At 32.1% G+C, this 23,707-nt stretch overlaps 1 protein-coding gene across 1 annotated transcript; it reads right to left on the bottom strand.

The window, feature by feature from the left end:
* Positions 1–742: 742 nt before the first annotated feature.
* Positions 743–19,986, bottom strand: LOC127708329 (multiple epidermal growth factor-like domains protein 10). The gene is made up of 12 exons (XM_052213182.1): positions 19,878–19,986; positions 17,243–17,455; positions 14,690–14,917; positions 13,193–13,393; positions 10,709–10,882; positions 8,784–8,987; positions 5,909–6,043; positions 4,781–4,918; positions 3,819–3,962; positions 1,816–1,953; positions 1,230–1,373; positions 743–753 (listed from the first exon to the last, which is right to left on the bottom strand). Exons 1-12 carry the CDS (start codon positions 19,954–19,956, stop codon positions 743–745), a joined length of 1,809 nt encoding a protein of 602 aa, XP_052069142.1. The 5' UTR covers positions 19,957–19,986.
* Positions 19,987–23,707: the final 3,721 nt, after the last annotated feature.

The raw sequence follows: 23,707 nt of genomic DNA, 5'->3' as shown, positions 1-23,707 counted from the left end.
CTAAGTCTTTAGGTTTTTATGTAGTGTTTAGTGAACCTGTTCGTCTTTTCGTCGTTTTTCGTTTTTTTTACATGACAATGTAAGTTTCTCTTCGATTTATGAGGTTTGACTGTACCATTGGTATCTTCCGCCTCTGTTTTTATCTTTTGATGGAGAAGACATAAATGTCACTTTGATAATTATAGGGTTAACTGAAATGTACATAATCTTTGAAAAATAGAGTATCTAATGTGTACTTAATATAAACTCATGAATCTAATGTTACTATGAACTCTTCTTCATATTTCAATTTACATTTACAGTTCATGACGAAATTGGCGGTTTACCCATATACTGATATCGACATTTTACTTGAGTATTTGGTTTATTACCTTGTGGTATGTACATTTTAAATAATTTTTAAACAAGTTCAGTTGACGCTTCTTCTTACCTTGTCTTTTCCGTAATTGCCCTTTTCTCATTAATACAAAACACATAACAGCTGTCACCAGTGAACCGAACAGACAACCTCCAGTAAAAATGCCAATCTGGGTCGATACTGGGTGATCACTTTCTGATTTGTTTGTAGAAACTGAAATTAATAATATAAAAAACATAGCTTTCTAGATGTAACGAAAAAAGTGTCATGAAAATAGTTTGTATAGTTTTAATGAATTATTCACTGCTTTGTACAAGTAAAGGTTTAAATTGTAAAATATTGCTTTATGAGTCAAAACTAGATATCAGTCGGGTTGCTAAGTAGTTATGTGCACCCTATTGAATTAAGTTGATGTGAAGTTGGTAAACTACAGTCTTTACCATAGACGCACTTCTATTCAATATGTAAAAGAGAGGCGAAGAATACCAAAGGGACATTCAAACTCATACGTCGAAAACAACCTGACAACGCCATGGCCAAAAAAGACAAAAAGACAAAAAGACAAACAACAGCACACAAAACAACAAAGAAAACCAAAGACTGAGCAACACGTACCCCACCAAAAACTGGGGGTGGTCCGGAAAGAATTTAAGATCTTGCATGTAAGTACAAACCCGGTGATATGTCTAATGCGGTAGGTCAAATTCGGTAAAGCTCTAAATCGTGGTGAGTCCATAGAGTATAAGAAAACAATGAACATAACCAATACTGAATTCTCCAAAACGAAACACATGAAGATATGACACAATACGAGGTTCCTGACTTCACACGTACTGGTATATGCCCAATTTTAATACGATGCTTAACTTACCTGGGTTGCAGGAATTTCTACATTCATTACCAGGTTTAATGGCGGTTGTATTATCACATAATCCATTTACAGGATCACACATATTTGATATACAACCCTTACAAAACTCTGAACAATTTCTCCCAAATTTTCCATAAGGACATTCTGAAACAAATTTGTGAGGAAAGAATATCCGTATATACAAAAATTAAATTAAAACCATGGAACATTGAAAAGGTTATAAGAAAAAAATCCGAACTTATTACTGTAGAAAAAATAATAAAATTTAATCTTTGCAAATTAAAATTTAAGTACCTAACTACATGTTATTTTCTCCTTTTTCATTTTTGTGAATTATCAATATTGATTTAAATATTATTTAAAATTGATTTATTCAAGTACCACTTTAATATCATCGATTATTATACGTAATACAGAAAAGAACTTACTTTAAGTAAATATAACTTGAAGTTTAGTTCTAATTTGTAGGTGTGCGGTACTGTAATGTTATCTGTTGATCTAAAAATACTATTATCTTTTTATTAATAAATTAAAATGAAATTAAAAAAATAAATAGATAATCTTTGGAAAAAAATCAAGTACAAACCTTGTGTACAATTGAATCCCAGCCATCCGGCATTACATCCCAAAAGGCATTCTCCAGTAATTTTATTACATGTTTGGTTGAAACAGTTAACTGAACATGTCTTAAGACAATCGTTACCGTATGTACCAGCCTGACATGCTTAAACAAGTTGTGGTATACAAAATAAAAATACTGACAGACATACGATACAATTCAATAAAAAGGATTATCTAGTTACAATGTGAATAGACGGACTAACAGTTCATATATTTTCAACAATAGTTAGTGAGTGTATCAGAATTTAATTTCTACATCCTGACGCGGTAATCAAACGGAACATTACTGGTTAAGTTTTTAAATTTTATTTGTTTTTTCTCGGGAGGCAGCCATGTAATAACGTTGTGTGATGGCTGTCAACGTATGATTACTAGACAAAAAGGTCACCATCTACGGAAAGTCTTAGTTATTTATATATGAATTATTTGAGCGAACCATAAGTTTTTTTCCTCATTTTTAAATAAGTCAACCCTTATGTAGCATTAACATCAAAACTGCAATGCCAGCACTCGTCTTAAACATTGCATGATATATTTAAAATCTGCAACGTCAATGGAACACACATTGTGCTTTTAAACTTCAAAGCCTTTCAAGTAGATTTTTAGCTGCAAGGTCTTGATGTAAAACTATGTGCCGTATATTTTATAAAGTTCAACATACAGAGCTTCATTTGAACATGACGAAGTTGTTGTTTGAACTACCGTCCGTTAAAAATAAAGAAAAACAAACAGATGTAGCGTTCGTTCAATTGGACGAAACAGTAGCTCGCCGATGTTCAAATTTCACTAATCCACTATAAAATTACAAAATAATGAAAAATAGAATATCAAAATATTTTCTTCTTTCAACATTGGTTAGTAAGTGTTCTTCAAAGTCGATATGTCTCACTTTCAACTTTTCATTTCTCATTGCCTAGTTGTCATTTCTCAGTTCCAACTTGTCATTTCGTTGTTCCATCTTGACATTTTTCATTTCCAACTTTACATTTCTCACTTCCAAGTTGGACCTGAGAAATGCCAACTTGAAATTAAGAAATATCAGTCTGGAAGTGAGAAATGTCAGTTGGAAGTGGATATGAGAGGATGAGAGGATTGGGGTGCATCTAGAAATCAATTTTTGTAATTATTCTTTTTCTACAGTGGTATTTCAACTTTTTATTCGTGTCTTTTATCACTGTCGCCGTGCGTTGCATTCAGATGATTTTTTTTACTTCCTTTTAACCCTTACCAAGAACGGTCAAATCATCAAATATTAAAAAAGGCAATTTTGTATAAAAAAAACTCATCATGGATAATACGCTTATAGAATGAGTTTTATAACAGTGTGGACATTGACACCTGATATTTAAAAGATATCGTGTCGGTCACTGGCTGTCGACAACAAAGACTTCACGCAACTACAGTATGCCAGGGGCCCCTCAATGGGGATATACATAATTCCTATTTTACACATGTCCATTTGTAAAAAGTTTTTTTTTGCATGAAAGTTTATAGGAATTTGTTTCGAATATATTTATATACTCACAGCAAAAAGTTTCTTTTGACAGTTGTGAGTATATAAATATATTCAAAACAAATTCCTAAAAACGTTCATGCAAAAACTTTTATTTTATGAATGGACATGTGTAAAGATAGTAATTATGTATATCCCCATTGAGAGGCCCTGACATACTGTAATTGCGTGAAGTCTTTGTTGTCGACAGCCAGTGATACACACGATAACATTTAATTACTATGTGTCCATGTCCACGCTGTTATGAAACTCATTCTAGTTTGGGATGTAAGACCCGTGTTTCGTCCATATAAGACTCATCAGTGATGCTCAAATAAACACCGTTGGAAGGCCAAATCAAATGCGAAGTTGAAGAGCAATTAAACCAAACATTCCAAATAGAAGTTAGAATTAACCATTAGAAATAATGCGCACAAACTTGATTATTCACACTTATGATACAATACTAGACGTACTTGTGTTGCAGAAATTTCCGTATACATAACCAGGGTTACAACCAGTTGAGTTGTCACATAATCCATTTACATGATTACAAATATTTGATATACAACCGTTACAAAACTGTGAACAATTTCGCCCAAATTGACCACCAGGACATTCTGAAGAAAAAAAACATGTCATAGGAAAACCTCTGTACATATTATTGTAGAATAAATAATAAAATTAGAATGTCGACCATTGAAATTCAGGTACATAAATACACGATATTTGCTGTTTTTTCCATTTGTTATCAAATGTGAATTATTGATTTCTATCGAGAAAATGTATTAAGGCAGTGCCTTCAAATGCGCATTTAAACTTTTGCGTACCTAACTTACATTCTCGTTGACTAAATTGGTTCTATAACATTAACAGTACCATTTTTTATGCACCAGATGCGTATTTCGATAAAAAATGTCTCTTCAGTGATGATCAAGGCGAAAATATTTAAAAATCTAAAACTTATTAAAAAGATGAAAGGCTTATAAACCAAAAAAGCACAAAAGTATAGCCAAAGCCGGAAAAGGAATCAGAGATTTGGTAAGTCTATATTAAAAACATATTCATAAATTTAGAGCAAATTTCCATTTAATTACAACGTCAAACTTATATATGCAGGTTTGAAGTAATATACTGCTACTCGTTTTCTCATTGATATATAATCTGTTTAACGTGAGAAATAAATAAACCTAAATATTTAAATCCTTGGAAAAGATATAAACTTTCTGTGCATCGACTAATGGCTATCCGCCATATCAGCCTAAACGATCTTTAGATACATTATTACATGTTTCGTTGAAACATGTTGCTGAACTTGTCTCTTTACCGTATGTATCAGCATGAATTGATTTCATAATCATATGAACGTTTTACTAAATGATGATGGAGAAAATGTGGTCAAAGAAATAAAATGATAATCTTTGAAAACAATTCAAACCTTGTGTACAATTGAATCCCTGCAATCCATTATTGCATCCCAAAAGGCATTCTCCAATAGTTTTATTACATGTTTGATTGAAACAGTTTGCTGAACATGTCTCAAGACAATCCTTACCGTATGCACCATCTTGGCATGCTTTAAAAAAATGTGGCATAAGATAGAACATACGGAAATGCATTAAATACACTTCCCAAAAAGGAGAAAAGAATTATACTGCGTATAGGCGAACAAACATTTAAAGTTTCCTTATTTCATCAATAAATCCACTGAACTGAATCCTGAGACGAAAGAGAGCGAGGAAGTAGGTTAAAAACTGATTTCGGTAGTTGGATTCTGATTCTATCGTAGGGTCAACTGAGAAAGGCTTACATTACACTTTGATTTTGAATGAAAGCCAGGCATGATTAGTCCACACGATACTTCAAACTTTTACTGGGAATGTCTTTATAGATCAGTTATGGCATGAATAAATTCTTATTTTACTTTTCTATTATGGAACTACTTCGATGCCTCGGAATATTCACCCCATTTTGAATGTCATATGACTTGTGTTTTATCACAAAGCGCGTTTTACGAATCTTTTCACGTAATTGTGATTTTGATAATATAAAAGTGTTTACCACAATTTAAATATTCTTATATAATGGAGCTAAAACAGCATGCTTCAAGCCGAGTTCCTGTTTTTGAGGTTAACTGAATCGTCAGCTTTCTATCTTTCCATCATCTACGTCTTTGAATGCAGTTTTGATTTAAAATATATTCAAAACTGATCATGTTGTTTTCAAACGTAAGTATTTGACATTTAAAGGTGAGTAAAACACAAAAAAGTAATAATATAATAAAAATGTGTTTGTAATTCAGTGGTTGTCGTTGGATGCTGTCTATCATATTTGTTTTTTTCCGTTTTTTGAGAAGTACATAATTCAAGTCGCTGTTTTGTTTTGTTTGAATTGTATTACATTTTGTTATGACGGAGCTTTTTGAAGCTAAATAACGAGATTGTTTTCCATATTGTTGAATGCCATACGGATACCTATAGTTGCTTACATGAACGTCATTTTGTCTCTAGTGGAAAGTTGATTCATTTGCACTCATATTACATCTTATTATTGTTATATTGTATACCTTGTTCACATTTGTCTTCAATCCATCCTTCTAAACAGCCAAATATACAATTTCCGGTTTCAAGGTCACATGGTCCGTTACAGTTTCCTGGGCACGATTCATTACAGATAGGACCATAACGGGAAGGAGGACAACCTAAAGGGAAAAGAATAAGTCACTTTTTTTCAAGATGGTATTATTTTTCTGTAACACTGTCTAACATGTCTATAATGTGACTAATTTTTATATAAAATTCCTAATCCCATTTTCTGGGACTTTTGTGAGGAAAATGTTTATGAATATTTTTTTACAATAAAAAAATGCAAAAAAAAAAAAACCAAACAGTTTACATCTACAACATGATAAAAAGAAAAACAAGAAAAAGACAAACATTCCACATAACGCTCATCAGAAACGAAAAATAGAGCAACAAGAATCCTCCATCACTCTAACAAACTGAAAAAAAGGCGAAGACAACAACGAGCTTAGATATGAATTTTGAACATTTTGCGTTGTGTTGTTTAATGATAAAATAGAACAACCTAACTTCAATAATTCGAATATAACGGTAGATCTAGAGTAGATTAATGGGTATTGTATAAATAATGTAACCGAGACAATGATATTCTTATTTTCGTAGGTTTCAATTTTTACAGTCAAACAATATAGAGCTATTCAAAGGATTGCGTATGATACAAATGGCTTAACATACATAATTGGATAGAACCACATGATTTTCTATGCAGGTAATTCTATAGATACATTTTTAGCTGCTCAATCGTAAAGGAACAATACTAGTATTTGTTAATAAAATACGATTAATTCTGTAACAGTTCTATAGTTATACTCGTCGTTGCAAAATCAAGTCTTCTGTTAAAAGAATAATATTCAAATATCGATAAACGTGTTCAGATAATATTTATGTGAGTAAAGATTCATTCCATTTGCTGGTACTCATTCAACTTCTCATCAGAAGGTTACAAAAGGAAAGCAATACCATGACAGATCAATGGAAAAACAGACAACAGTTTACGAAACACTACATGAAATACTATAGACTGAGCAACACAAACAAAACCATAATAGGGAGGGATTTCAGGTGCCACGGAAGGGTTAGCAGATTTAGTTCTCAATTAGGCAATCGTCTGTAAAAACAAATGATCCAGTTAATATGCTGCTGGTAAGTTTAAATTTTGTTGAATTTATATTGAAGCCAAAAGACTAAAACAAGTTTGATATCTAAACAGGATAAAAATCGAACCTACAGGGGTGACCGACGAATAGAATTAAGATACGTTTGGTCTTCTTCTGACCGTCATTACGAAATAAAAGAAGAAAATGTCTGAGGATACGAATGCCCCCGCTCAAGCTTTGCAACTTTCGGAGTATAAAAGTAGCATACCTCCAGAACGGTTAATGACTTCCAACCCAAATTTGAACTCTGTATGCGTGTTGTAGTTCTCAGCATTGTGTATGAGTTTCATAAAATTTGGAACAGACAAACTCAAGTTAGACTGGGAAAAAAATTGCAATATTCCAAGCATAACTCTAGAACCGTTAGTGACTAACTACTACAATTCGAACTATTTCTGCGAATTTTGGTTCTTAGCATAGTGTATGAGTTTCATAAAACTTGGATAAGGCTAACTTAAGTTAAAGCGCGGAAACTGAAATGGTTCGGACGGACGGACGGTCAAGAGTAACACTTAATGTCCTAGTTACTACAACGGGGGCATAAAACCTTGCTAAAATGCGGCGTCCGTTTTTCTGTACGTGATGTATAAATATGCAAACGCGGCAGGTCTGAATTGGAACGTTAAATCTGATGACTCATGTAGAGAAATTTCCACGCTCTCTGCATGTTAAGAACCATTGCAATAACTTTTTAAGTGGTCCGTAGGTGGCCTGTTTCTGTCCCTATCCAACATACCCTCATTTTCAAGTGACAGTTAAAATTACCCGACCTCTAACCCAGAAGACCCTACTACAGAACCTACTTAGTATATTAATTGTTGATTTGTTTTCGTCTATTTTGAATAATAGTCACCGGACGTTAAACAAACATCAATCAACATGATCAATCATGAATAAAACGTCAATGCATTGAGAAATGAATGAGGCCAAAGTTAATAATGGCGCTCCTTAATGGCTCCGGGTATTGCAACATTTCTTGGTGAAAACTTTACTCCTCCTGCATTGTGCAGGGCTTTATTGTGTGTTTTAGTTATACTACGATTGGTCTTGGTGGGAAATGTAAAGGTTCATGCGCACGTAAAACTTGTTTAACCCATCACGTTTTGTTTCTGTATCAGGCTATCTACACCATTATATTCTTTGTATTCTCACTTTGTTTTAACGTCAATTTATCGGAGGAGTCGAAAGTTGATGGCTGATGTGGTCTGTTGTACTGTCCAATATTGTTGGTAATTTTTGTTATCCTTTTGATGTATTACGAAGGTTGATAGCTTGCAAAAATATCTGATTTGACAAAATCGTGGAATTACAAGAATATTGTTTGGAATTTGATTCAGATTTGTCGTTTAATAATGATAAATTTCAGAAAGACATTTGTCAATAGTGAGACACATTCAGTTCTAAGTCAATTATTTTACCCCGTTTGTACATAACTTGAACACTTTGTAGTGATCAAAACTATGAAATCGTTTTAAAATGTAATATTTTGACATAAAATAGTCAACCCAACGATTTAAAAACTTGTATGCATAAAAGAAATTCACAAGAGATATTGCATGGTATTTGAATGTTGTCACTGAGATGGAAGCTTTATAAGGGTTCTTAATCATGTTAATGAAATAATTTCCTTCACGCAGTTACTACCATTTTCTTATATACAATATTTCCAAATGATATATTGTGTTGTTATAAAAACACTTACCAGCAATTCCAATTTCACATACTTCAAGTTCAGAAGATATATTCTGGACTGGAGGTACATAAGTAAAATATCTGAAAACGGCGTTAAAGTAGATTTCAGTAGGCAAAGATTTTCCTTGATACAGAACAGTTCCATTTTCCCAAGAAATGCTTGTATTTGAAGCGTAAACGGTATGATACCCATCCATTGTAGTATTTGTAAGTTCTAAAATAATGAAGTCAAACGTTTCAATTTGAAGCATTGTATGTCCATAGATATTCTGCATGCATTCCATTGAAATTTGAGTTTGAAAACAATAAGTTCACATTAATTGAAGTTAAACTGACAACACTGCTTGACTTACTTATTAGTTTCATTGTGAATATTTGTTTTTACGGTCGACGTAAAGGTAACAAGCCTTTCGGACAGAATAACCTTATAGCAGGACCTATATTTTAACAAGTCCTGTGAAACATCTTGAGGAACAAAATAATTAAATCAGTTGTAATGTCAAATCAATAACAAAGTGGAAGAGCATTAAAAATTCTAATGCAATTATTTTGTATCAATGGTTCTGATTGGATGACAGTAAGCGTACAATTCTCTATCTCCTTGTCTGTAACTAAGGAAGCCGACATTTTGAATTCCCGAATGTATTGACATGTAATTTCTCCAATAATAAGCAAAAAAACTTACATTTTGCACATACAAATTTTCTTTTTATCAAATTTTATTCCATTCTGAAGCGGACAAGAAGCCAGAAAACGTCCGGTGTTTACGTTTGATGCCGGAAGCTTACCTATGACGTCACATAGTTTAGGCGCCAAAGAAGATAACATTAGTTCGCGGAATTTTTGTTTAATGAAAATTTTACACTGAAATAATGACTTAAATTCAACGATTTGTTTATTTTGCATTAAAATAGAGATAACTGTATTGTATTTAAAGCTTTGCGGACGTCCATCGGTAGTTTTACTGTCGCAAATATCCGTTTACCTGTCTCCGCTACGCGTCGCCAGGTAAACTCAATTTGCGACAGTAAAACTACCGATGGACGTCCGCAAAGCTTCAAATACAATACAGTTATTTCTTAATTAAAAAAAATCAGAAACATTGTTCCAAAACTTGCCAATGACACTGATGCCTAGTTGTAGAAAATATGTGTTTCGAACGACTTTAAAAATTTATGAACAGCAAATTGTAACAAAGATTGGAATTATTTTGAAAGAAGTTACATTAAATATTGGATAGCAGTCGAATACACAAAAAAAAACAAAAAAAACCGATAAGTCCTTTTATAGATTCTCATATGGTATCGGTCGTCATCTTTAGCAGGCGACTTCTAGATTCCTTTTATTTTGTCAAATTGTTGGAACGCTGTCTCATTGATTTTGATGGATATATTTGCCTACATGTCTATTATTGTTTAGAATTCATGCAAATTCAAAGAATCATTGTTATTTAAGGAATGACTGTAATATTGTTTTGTCTATGAAGAAATAACCTAAAAAATGTGGTGCACCCTGAATAACCCACGTAGTGTGTTATTTGAAAGTGTGCACCACATTCTTTAGGCTATTTCGAATAGACAGAAAAAATATTACAGTCATTCCTTATGATTCAAAATTAAATTCCATTTTTGTCCTTAAAAACATTACCGTACCAATTCAAGTTCTTCCGCTCTATAGATTTGTTAAAGTTTTTTTTTTTTTAATTTCAACAATTTCGAATCGTCTTTCTAACAAAATTGTTTAAAGTTTCATTAGTAACAGTAGATTAATAATGGTCAAAGATTATGAAAAATTAGGTTGCTTGTGACATTACATCAAAATGTTAACATTTTATGAATAGTTAAGATAGTCCTGATAACTTTCGAAAGGAACTGTTAATATTCAGTTTTGAAATAATTTAAATATCTACTGTTATCTATGTGTAAACCAACGTACCACCAAAAGTTATATACACTCCAGTTACAATGCTTTTTGTCTGAAGGTCAACCTGAAATGTTACGGTAGGTCCCTCTGCTTTGGAACATGATGTTTTATTTCCATCATTTGCTAGACTACCTGGTTGGCTACCTTTTGGGGTCAGCTCGACTAAACCGTCAGATGCCATGTTATCTATGAAAGAAATGTACTAAGAATTATTCTCTTACTTAATTTATTGAAGATGATACTGGTTACAGCTACTACATGACACAAGTAATTATTTGTCACTTGTTAGATTGTCTCTTTACCCTTCCGGAGCACCTGAGATCACCCCCAGTTTTTGGTTTAGTTCGTTTTGCTCAGTCTATAGTTTTTTATGTTGTGTTTTGTGTACTATTATTTGTCTGTTTGTCTTTTTCTTTTTTAGCCGTGGCGTTGTCAGTTTATTTTCGACTTATGAGTTTGAATATCACTTTAGTATCTTTCGCCTCTCTTTTGTCACATTTACAAACAGGTTTTGTCAACAGCCGTGGGAGAATATGAACATGCTTTATGCCTTACATATAGCATGCATGGCACGTGTATCTGGTAAGCTCGCGGCCAAGAGTTAAGGATGTCAAATGTATAAAATAAAAATTTGCTACACATGTGTTACGCAAACTAAATCATTGTTAACTATATATAAGCCATACTGCCCCGTTGATAATGATACTTATTCTCTCGAGATGTTAAATGGTTAAGCTTTAAACATCTAGTTTACAGACCATACAAAATAATGTAAAAATTAACCTATAAGAGTGGATAAATATTATAGTAATTGGCGTAAAATTGTAGATCTGTTTAGGTAATGATTAAAGTAAAAGGCTATTTACAGTATTTTCAACAGTACACGCGATCAAGTTAATAACAATGTGAGCATCTAAATAATTAAAATAAACAGAATAGCCAGTATAAATAAAAAAAATTTAAGAAGATGTGGTATGAATGTCAATGAGACAAATCTCCACCAGAGATCAAATGACGTAAAAGTTATCAACTGTAGGTCACAGTTCGGTCTTCACCATTGAGCAAAAACCCATACCACATAGTAAGCTATAAAAGACCCCGAGAAAACTAACGTCCTGATCTATGCACAAGACAAAAAACGAAAAACAATTATGATTTACAACAACAAACGACAACTATTGAATTACAGGTTCCTGACTTGGGACAGGCACATATAGGATATGACGATGTTTTGAAACATGTCTGCTTTCGCCAACAATACCCCTCTCTCCCTATACCTGGACAGTGGTGTAAGAGTACAACATAACAACAAACTAAACAGTCAGTTGAATAGAGCTTAACTCAACAGATCGATACAAAGCACAAACAAACTAACAAAAACACAAATTCAGAAAGTACAGATCTTAGAGTACTCGCAGTTACTGAAAGGTAGGTCAAAGAAGTCATTAACAACTTCAGAAAATTAATAATATAATAGATATAAGAAGATGTGGTATGAGTGCCAATGAGACAACTCTCCATCCAAGTCACAATTTAAAAGTAAACCATTATAGGTCAAAGTACGGTCTTCAACACGGAGCCTTGGCTCACACCGAAAAGCAAGCTATAAAGGGCCCCCAAAATGACTAGTGTAAAACCATTCAATGGGGAAAACCAACGGTCTAATCTATAAAAAAAAAGAGAGGCGAGAAACACATATGAACCACATCAACAAACGACAACTACTGAACATCAGATTCCTGACTTAGGGCAGGTGCAAACAAATGCAGCGGGTTTAAACGTTTTAATAGGTACCAACCTTCACCCTTATCTGAAACAATAGTGTAACATCACAACATAGAAAGACACACTATAAAATATCAATTGAAATGGCTTAACTCAATCAAAAGACATATTAACACAAGTGGACATACACTGAACGAATAAATTTGATATATGATACAATGTAAATACAAAATCAATAAAACAAGGGGTGAATAAATAAAGGCAACAATAGTATACCGCTGTGAGATGTTAAACAATTTAAAAAAAACAACAATCTTGAACAAAAAAAAGCCAAATATAATAATATACACAGGTAAATGAAAATGATTTTGTTGTAAGGTATACAGTTTAAATGGAGAACGGAAATATTTTTTACAAAACTAATAATTTTGTTGTTCATAGTACGAAGAAGTGAAAATTTATAGTCATACCAAACACTTATCAAAGCTGGTATATAGACGAGATATAACCCTGAATAAGTAAACATTAAATAACAAAAAGCATTACAAATAGTATCAACAGGTCAAATTAACAAGAAAGTACGTTTTTTGTTGTAAGGTATACAGTTTAAATTGAAAACGGAAATGTTTTTCACCAAATAAATAAATTTGTTGTTCATAGTATATTAGGTTCTCAAATGGACGTTTTATATTGTACATTCACACACTTATTACAATTGTTGGAGTAGAATATCTTTTGTTATTACAAATAAGTATATGCACAATTACTTACATTTGTTACAATAGTTTCCGGTCCGTCTTTCCTTACAACCATCAGTGCAAACTCCACTAAATGTATTGCAAATATCATTTAAACAATTATTAGTGTTACAACTCCAAACGCAAGAACCATTTCTAAGGTAACAATGTTGCTCTATACAATTCTCGGAGCAAAATTTCTCGCAGTTACTACCCCAGCGGCTCTTTTGACAACCTGAAAGCATCATGGTACAACGATTAACATTTATAAGTCATAATACATAAGTGTAAACAATACAAATTTTGAGGCCGGAGAAAGATTTCTACTACGTGGGTTCCTAATTACTTGTTTCCTTTTTGTCAAATATAGAAGATTGGATTTTTTGTCATGTATTAAATTCCTGGGTTTTCACTAACTACGAATTTTACAAATATAGTATCCATCGAATGCCTATGAATAACACTATTTGACACAAAATATAATATTATGTATTAAAATGCAAACGTATGTAGAACTGTATGTTTTTACCAACATAACTTTTCACGTACAAAAGTACTAAAAAACAAAAATAGAAAAGAAAGAAAAAGTAAACATTTCATTTTTTTTAATTAGTTATCTTAGATAATCCAAACATCTTATCGTTAAAAATAACTTACCAAAAACTGTTATTAATTGATTGGTGTTTAAAGCCACTTTCAACACTATTGTTTTATTTCGTTGCGCCCAGTTTTTATAGATTGAGGAAGCCAGAGTGCCCGGAGAAAACGAATGACCTCCGGTAGGAAAACTTACAATGCTAGTCAATTAAGATTGGAGTCGAGCGCACCTGCACGTGATTACATTTGATATTTTTTAGTTACTAATTATTAGATATATTTATTATCTTAGATAATCCAAACATCTTTTAAATAACTTACAAAAAACATTGAACATCAACATTAGATTTTTAAATTTAGAAATAACGATAAAATTTTAACAATTATAGTAGATCGTAGATACAACAAAATGCCCAGATATTTAAGACTATTTAAAATATTGTCTTAATTCTAAAGCTAACAAATTTACTCCTATTGACAAAAAAGACTGAGGGCAGAATTTTTAAAATATTTATAGTATAAATATATAAATATCATTTGTTTAATGTACATGATGTACAAGTACTTGTCTTATTTGTCTGTATATACTTGTTGGTCAAAATGATTGGGTAAAAAAAATCTTGCATCTTGAAACTTGAATCTTGTTGTAAAACATAATCAATATGGGCATGAAGTATTTTTTTCAATAAAGTGAAAAAATACGAATACTGTTACTGTATTGGACGTCTTTTTTTTTTTAACTTTGCGCTGGAAATGCTGGATTATAATCGTAGTTAGTACGAACCAATGTCAAAAATATTCTAGAACTTTAACCTTAATTTTACTATGAAAAGCTGATGCAATAAAAGGATTCAAAAGATTTAAAAGCACAAAGTGGGACATAAACTTTGCTTGAAGAAAACATATGGTTGATACGGAATAATACTTAACGCACCATTGATGGCAACGTAACATAATTCAACTATAGGTCCGCTGACCGATGATCCATCATTGGACCCTTTATTATCGTAGTATATGACATATTTCCCAAGTTGATTACAAGGAATAGTTTGTGTGATGTTTGGGAGACCAGGATCAGGATCCTCATAACAAAGATAACCATCAGGTGGAATGGTTGATGTATTGGTCACATATAACGCAAATCCATCCATGCGATAAGCAACTGTAATAAAAATTGTATCAATTTTCATTTGTGAATGTATGCAAATTACGTCTAAGCAGGGCTGATTAATTGATGTAAACATGTCAAGGTAACACACAAAAAACGGGGAAATAGCATGAACTCTAAAAGGAGCAAGTCCAGGTGTCAACACTGTAAACGTCTCCTATTTTACGTTTTAAGTCATTTGTTGTAAAACTAAAACACACATTAACACACATTCACAGTGTAATTATCTACATGATGAACACTTACATGAAGAAGGAAATAAAAATACGTTTCATAATATAGAAAGAAGGGTCAAAATGTCCTCGCTACTACAGAAAGATAGCTAAGGCAACTACAGCTGTTGATTGGATACTGAAAAAAAAAAACCATCAAAACACTCCTAACAGGTTCATACAGTTTTGTCACAAAATGTAATTGAAATTAGCTAGAAGCTTTTACATTTTTAGACACTGTTTGTATCTAACAAACATGAAATAATTAACCCACCACCCTTATTGGTTCCTTGAAATTATGTCAATATGGCGTCGTGTTTTACAAACACCATATCAAGTAATAACGCATCAATCCTTTCAACTTCCAAAAAAGTAATAAACCTTAATCGAAATAAAAAAGTGCTACGAAAGAGAACAACAATAATAAAAAGAACAAACCAAGACAAATACAATATGTCCCAAAACTTTGATTTGAGCGTTATAATAATAATAATAAAGAACCGCACACATATGAAATGAAATAACACTTTATAAATTCAATGCGTCCGAATGTCCTTTCTGAATTACCTTGATCAGGAAGGATCCAATCAAAAACCTTGGACACTAGGTATAAATAAGTACTTAATGAGCTATATGACTAAACGGGAAATAGCCAAAACATATAATCTTAGTTCGACTTTGCCTAAGGAAATTGGAGCCTTAGTTTTGTAATATATTCTTTATTGTTTATTTACAAAAACAATAAGATTTAAAAGCGAATACTATTGGAGAACGCGTTCTAAAATGTCGCCCAACAAATCGTTAATACTGCTTGTTTAATTAACAAGACAGGGCATAATCCTTATAACACAATAATGGAAAAATGGAAATTATATTGATCAGAGTCCATGTAACATTCACAGGACGAAGGTTCAATCCAGAATCGGAGTTTTAAACAAGAAAATATAAATTTTCCCATTAAAACCCCCAACCGTGCAACTTAAGCTCTTTTTAAATAGAAAATATTTGGAAAATAGGCTTTGTCTAAGTATAACCTGTAAGAAGTATTTGTCCTTTGAGCGTTCCTGATGAAAGTATATCCAGAAAATCGCTTCGGACGCATGAAATTTATAATGTGTTGTTTTCGTTTTTTACAGCACTGGGTCGATACCTCTCCTGGTGGACTATCAGTCCCCGAGGGTATCATCAGCTCAGTAGTCAGTACTTCGGTACTGACATGAGTTATAACAAACCTTTCTAAAATTGTCTGTTAATAAACTTTGAAATTATAAGAAACTAAGTTTTCAATTCCCTCAGGCAAAGTCGACCTTAGATGAATTTGGTTATTTTTTGGTCCTTTGTGGTTATATAGTTCCTCAACTGTTTAGGTTATTATACATTCTTGGCTTTCAAATATTAGGCTTTGAGCGTTCCTGATGAAGATAAATCCAGAAAAGCGCTTCGGACGCATGAAATTTATAACGTGTTGTTTTCATTATTTTATAGGGGTTTTAGAACCTTATTATGAACACAAAAACAAATCCGGTAAATGTTTCAGTAAAATCAAAGGTATGAAGCCTGGTTTCCTATTATACTTTTAAACACACACAGACCTATGTTGAAAATATTCTTTTTTTTATGAGAGGGCACATGTGCTGTCTAATCACATTTTATTTTTTGTTTGATTACATCTGAATGAGCTTTTACGTATAGAAATTTCAGTTTTATCACATATCACGGATTGATACAACTTTTGTTAGAATATTAGTCCCCGATGGTATCATAAGCCCATTATTCAATGATTGGTCCTTTATATTGTTTGCCAACATATACTTCTAAATATATACATTAAATTTGGAAATTGAAAACAAACTAAGGTTTCAACTCCATTAAGTCAATTAAAGTTTACTTAAGATGGTTTGGCTACATTTTTAATGTCCCTTTTAATCATATAGCTCCATATTTGTATATTTCCTTCAACTTATATGTCTAATTTCTTGTTTTGAGCGTTCCCGATGAGAGAAATCCCAAAAAAAGCGCTTCAAATGCACCAACGTTTTTCATTTTATTATTTAAATATAAAAAACTAGAATATTTATGTAGTTATGTTATTTTTGTATATACGTACAGTCTTTTCTGTAGTAGATTGTTACATCGGTGATGTAACCCAATCCGAAGGAAAATTGAAACATCCACCAAGCCGGTGCATTACCAGGGAATGTGTGGGAACATATATCAAGAGTAAAGTCATTTGATATAGGCGGTTGTAAAGCATAACGAGGTCTTCCTCTCGAAGCAATCTGAGAACTTTGTGTTGCTGTGCCAAACGGTGTAAGATTACCTGTAAAATACGTAGTAAATATGATCGAAACATAAAACACATGTCTAAATAGCTTATTTCGTTGAATATGCAGTTACGTTCAATTGTCGTCACCAGCATACCGTCCTCTTATCCTTGACTGTGACACTACCTAATTAGCCTGTCCGCCGGATTTAAACTTGCATTAGCAACAATACGGGTACCACCTGTGGAGCAGGACTGCTTACCCTTCCGGAGCACTTGAGTTCACTTTCGGGCACATGTTTGGTGAGGTTAACGCTTCTCAGGTCTTTTTATTTCAATGTACTGTTTTATAAAGTTATTGTCTGTTTGTCTGGTTTCTTTCTTTTGCCCTGGTGTTGTCAGTTTTTTCGACTTATGAGTTTTGAATGTCTCCTTGGTATGTTCCGCCTCTTTCTTTTGCAGAAGCAGTTTGTTGTATCAAGTGATCCATAAAAAAAAGTTAAAACATCTTACATTAATATCAACATTTCTGAGATTAAATTTTGTTTCGTATAAGGTCTAAAACACTCAAACATGTATCTAAAACTTATAACAAACTAAAGTAAAGTTGTTAAACCTTGTTTCACATAGAAAATGTGGTATTCCTCTGAAATATGAATCGGTTGCGATTGTCTGTTATGTTCAAAACAAACTGTCGTGAAATAACTTATGTAGATGTTAACTGTTTTCTTGAATTCAGAGTTCATTATATTGAGCAGCTTAAAACAGCATCAGATTAAATGGAAGATATATTTATCGAACCTCATAAGCCTATAAAATTGTTCTTTTCATGTTTTTATCTACATCATAATGATATCACCGCTTCAAGGAGATTTAACTGTGTGTGCCTTTGTCCGTTCAATATTGCGATTAATATTTCTCTCTCAGCAAGTATGAGTTATTGCTTATTCATGTATAGTCTAAAAGGACATTTTAGGCCAATCCATATGACACGTTTTCAAATTATTTCAGTTCTCAACTTCTTACTTGCAAAAACGTACAACGTTAAACATTATGAAATCGTATATACATCTTTAAAACACTTGGTAACAATTATCTTTGCAAATACACGTCATACCGTCTTGATACCCACGAGTGTATAACAAGTATAATTAGTAAGCAACATAACAAAGTACATCTTGTGTCAACTCTGTCGCAAAGAAAAAGCACTGTATAGTTTCCTCTCTTTGTCAATGAAGAAAGCATTTTATAATACAAGACCCCACTTAATACATGGAATAATTGGCAAATATACCCCTTTCAAAAGAATAGATAAAGAAAATGTTCATCAATATTTTGCTGCAGGAAAGGGATGATATTCTTTATGAATTTCTGGCCTGAAATGATCTGTTGATGAGGAACTAATTGAAGATATTGAATATAAAAATCATATTAGAATCCTGCATTTAATGCATTTAATTGTTGCGTCTGTTGCATTTGTTTTTCTCCAAGTTCATTTTAAGGTGTCAATGCCATCTCCTCTTTTCTTGCACATCAATTTATTTTAGATATTCACTCGAATTCTACTTTTTTTTCATTTTGATAGTACCACGACTAAATGATTCTGATAAGCTAAAAGTAATTTTTGGTCAAATATTTTACTCTACATGATATTAAACAAATACATTTCACATTAAAGTAACAGCACTAAATTAATTCAATATCACAGTGGGCATACCTTATTTAATCATGTTCTCGAATTTTCTTTTATGTTTGATTCAACTTGAAAGTTCATAATTTTTTTCCAGTGGTATATTACAGCCAAGAGCGCTTCGGTATTGGCATAATTCAAATGGTACAATTAACAAGATTATGTAATTGTCTTTTATTTATTGTTGTACCTCCCTCAAATAAAGTTGACATTACATGGTGTTGGTGAAAGACATTTCAGGACCACATGCTGAAGTGACATGATTCAAACATGATAGCAACGCGTTTTCAACGCAGGGTGAGTGTAAGACTACTAAAAGACGATTAATTTTATGGTCGTTGGATATCAACCCTTAAAAATTAGAAAGTATTTGCATAATCAAGTAATTATTTAATTTGATTTTTGATTTTTGATGTTTTAACGCCACTTTTAATCACCGCTTTGGGGTATTTCGTGGCAGCCAGTTTTTATTGGTGGAGGAAGCCGGAGTGCCCGGAGAAAACCACCGACCTTCGATAGGAAAACTGACAATCCTAGTCAATTAAGATTGGAGTCGAGTGCATCCACACGAGCGGGGTTCGAACTCACAACCTCAGTGTTGACTGGCTAGTGATTACAGTAGCAACTACTTAGACCACTCGGCCACCGAGGCCCCCTTCAAGTAATTATTTATGCTGGCTTACAAATTTTCGGTTTGTGCGTTCCTCGTAAAACAATAAGTATAGAATAAAAATGTTTTGGACGCAATAAGTTTACAACTTGTTGCTTACATGAGAAAACTGAACTTACGTTGGGCTGTTACTTTTAAAAGATCATTTATATGGATCAGTAACAGCAGGAACATATTACTTCCTGTTACAATGTACATGAAGCTAGTAGTCAGAAACTATGTTTTGCTGAAATGAATGAATAGAAAATATCTTATGCATTAGAAATCAACATAAAAGCTAAAAATGTGCTAGGAAGACATGAACACTGTATAACCGTATAACCAGAAATAAATATATTAAAGCTTGTGAAATGATAAAAAATAATTTAAGCGCAGCATGATACGACTGCAACATGTTTACATATAAACTGAGAAAAATTGCAAATATGATTACAATGTATGACTAATCAAGAACCAATTGTTTAATCTGTTGTTATATATAGAAAGATATTCGAAACTGTAAGACTTATGCATGAATAATTGAAACAGATCATTTAGAAATAACATAATACTATAGTTTCTGGCCTCTAAAATTTTAAGAACTGTAATAGCTATGGGACATCATTGAAAGACGTATGCAGAAATTGTATAAATAAGTCAAAGTGGAAAATCGGACTTAGCATCTTATTATTAAGCACTTTAGTATTTTTCAACCGGATCGAATATTTTGTTAGGATAAGAAAGAAAACTGACAAAAGGAGTAGCCCGGTAAGACACCTTTTTGGCCCCAAAACATAGCATTTTTACAAATTTGTTAAGGCTAAACTTTTATATATTTATTGGAAAGAAGAATACGTTTGTTATATCAATATGGGCTGTTTTTGACAATACAAATAGTCCTTACCGGACCTTCGCCTTTATTTTCTGCAGTTTAGGAGAGTACTTTTAGATTTCTCTTAGTTTAGTGTTACAATCATTATTCCAATATTTTGAGAGTGAGTTGTTTATGTGAAGAGATGATAATTGTAACTTCATTGTACTTTTACTTTGGTGAATCTGTTTGTAAAACCAGTATCTGAAAGATGATTGATATATATTTCTATCACAATAAAAATCAAAAAATAAAAGGTTAGTTCATTCACCAAAAAATGTTTTGTGAACTATCTCATTCATAATTTTAAACGAAATTTTATCTATTTTTAGGTTTATATATTAATAAAAAAAACTTTGTTGTAAATTAACATCAATTTAGCATTTAAACCCAATAGTAACAAGAAAATTTTCTGTTAAATGGAAGTTAAATACTTTCATACATAGGTTATGTCCGTTCTTTTGTTGCTATTAAACACTATAGATGTAAAGTTTTAATGCAAAAGAGATTATACTGGATTACAGTTTGTACGGAAGAAATTTGAATCACAACAGTACCGAAAGTTAATTCGGAAGCTAACCTAGTTTTGAAATTATTTTGACGGTATGCAAACATCATTTTGTCTTCATATTTATCATGTTTGAACTTATCAGATTTTGTTATTTTTTCATGTCAAGTTAAATTAGATACTTTTGCCCTTATTTGAGCAACACAACGGGTGCAACACATGGAGCAGGATCTGCTCGATCTTTCAGAGCCTCACCCTTTCGGAGCACCTGAGATCACCCTAGTTGTTTGATTGGATTCGTGTTGCTCCGGATTTTCGTCGTTTTCCGTTTTTACCATGGCATTGACAGTTTATTTTCGATTTATGAGCTTGAATACCCCTTTGGTATCTTTCGCCTCCCTTTTTTGCAAGTAATGTAGTCTCTTCGATCTGTCAGTTAAACAAAAGACGAAATCCCACGGAAGATATAATAATTTCAAAACAAAAGTATGAATACAATTTTAGATTAAAGAATTCGGGAGACATGATACTAATTTAATCTAAGTTCAAGAAATACAAAAATTTTTGTCTTCACATATTTTTGGTTATCAATGCTCTTCAACTTCGAACTTTAGTTGGCCTTTTGGAACTTCTGGAGTCTTTTGAAGACGAAACGCTTGTCTGGCGTACAAAATTTTAAGCCAGGTATTTATGATGAGTTTATAAATGCTAATAGTTATAATGGAAATTTATATTTATCAACATTTATATTTAAGGTATACACTGAAAGTCAATATAACAGCAGCATGTGTGATCCCTACCTAAATATTAAAAACGGAAGAACCTTAATAAAAATGTGTAAAGTATTATTTCTATTTAATCATGATAATGAAAAATCATTAGAAAAACGGAGTAATTCCGTTTTCATAATTTAGAATATTTACTTAAATATATATAAATATCTAATATTATATTTTACGATCGTATAAAACAGTACGCTGTCAATATTTAATTTCTACTGTTTATAAAACATTTACTTACAACAAGTATATTGTTAAAAAGCAAAATAAATTGAAACAGAGACTATTTTTAACACGTATTATGTATGCGTTAATCTGATAAAAATTACAATTCAGTATTAAATATATTAGTGAAAGAAACGTACCTTGAACAATGGACACATTCATATTTATCAAAATCAAAAGGAAGTGTAGTTGTATTCTTTCCGAACAAAACTTACCACATGACACAGAACTGAAAGTGAACGTTTTGTTAAAGTTAAAACCACATGAGTTTTGACCTTGAAAACATTACAAAGTTGGAAAATTCTAAAATAATGCTGGTGCACATTTTTGGGAAATTAGGAGAGACACGAAGCCCTCTCCCCCGAAAAGAAAGAAAGGGAACATATATGTTTATAACCTCTTCAAACTCTGACACTATTGTTGATTAATTACAGATCAATAAATCAATGAATTGAAAGCAAAATTGACCAATCCGTATTTTAAAATTTAAATAGATTCTGTTTTACATAATTTCCTAAAAAAATACCTGCCTTATCCACATTAAAAACATAAACAGTACCAATTTTAATGCACCAGATGCGCATTTCGACAAATAATGTCTCTTCAGTGGTATTCGAAGCAAAAACATTTGCGTATCCAAAATCTTTTACAAATATTCAATAGAGCGGATCAAACCAAAAAGATCCCACAGTATAGCCACAAATCGGACAAGGAATCAGAACTGTGCATGATGGAGATATATTCCTTAATTTAAAAATAACTTCAAAAATTTTATTACAGCAATTTTGAATCAAACAATATGCGTATTTTCAACGTGTTACAGGGCAGTTGATATCTTCAGGGACTTATAGTACACCGGCAGAGGTATCGACCATGTGTTAGTAAAAAAATAAACTGTACCAATTACAGCAAATTTTAATCAAAGGTTATCCGTATTTTTTGTTATCTTTAGAGGATAGTTTATGGAATAGTTTTATACAGTGTAGATTGAAAAATATAAACAAATAAGAAGCTCCGCGACACTGAGAAATCAAATTATTGTTGATTATGACTAGCAGTTTCGATTCTCTTCATGTATATGTTCTTGATAATATCGACAGGATGTAGGACCAACAGTTGTCATCATTTTATAGCAAAACATATTTAGTTATGATTTAATTCATCAAAAGCTAAATCAATGTAAGTATCGCTAAGCACAGAAAAGAAAATATCTTATTACTGTGTTGTTTGATATCCTTTAAGAATATAGAGTTTATCCAAATGACTAATAACTTTAAATGGATAGTATCAAAAATAAACGGACTTTATAAACAACATAACCGTAAATACTCGGATATTTTATCACGTTTTAATAAAAATTCTACAGGTTCAACCAAACTTCAAAACCAAATCTTTGTAACTATAAATGAATTCAAGTATAATTTGTTTTACAAATATACAATTAAGAGATAACTGTATTGTATTTGAAGCTTTGCGTACGCCCATCGATAGTTTTAATGTTGCAAATTAAGTTTACCTGGTAACGCGTAGCGTTAACTGATCAGATCGATTAATTCATTACGAAACAGTTTACGAAAAATAATTATG

This window comes from Mytilus californianus, unplaced genomic scaffold (genome assembly GCF_021869535.1).
Source record: "Mytilus californianus isolate M0D057914Y unplaced genomic scaffold, xbMytCali1.0.p SCAF_7, whole genome shotgun sequence".
NCBI classification, from domain to species: Eukaryota; Metazoa; Mollusca; class Bivalvia; order Mytilida; family Mytilidae; genus Mytilus; species Mytilus californianus.
The sequence above is the reverse complement of the archived record's forward strand: the minus strand, read 5'-3'. Positions and strand labels throughout refer to the sequence as shown.

What these genes read in the sequence shown, in the direction of transcription:
- LOC127708329 (XM_052213182.1), bottom strand. Translation starts at nt 19,956, where the DNA reads ATGTACATTGTAACAGGAAGTAATATGTTCCTGCTGTTACTGATCCAT. An exon ending in TTTAAAAGTAACAGCCCAAC is followed by an intron (nt 17,456 to 19,877) that starts GTAAGTTCAGTT and finishes CGTATTTTACAG; the next exon opens with GTAATCTTACACCGTTTGGC. An exon ending in AATCTACTACAGAAAAGACT is followed by an intron (nt 14,918 to 17,242) that starts GTACGTATATAC and finishes TTTTTATTACAG; the next exon opens with TTGCTTATCGCATGGATGGA.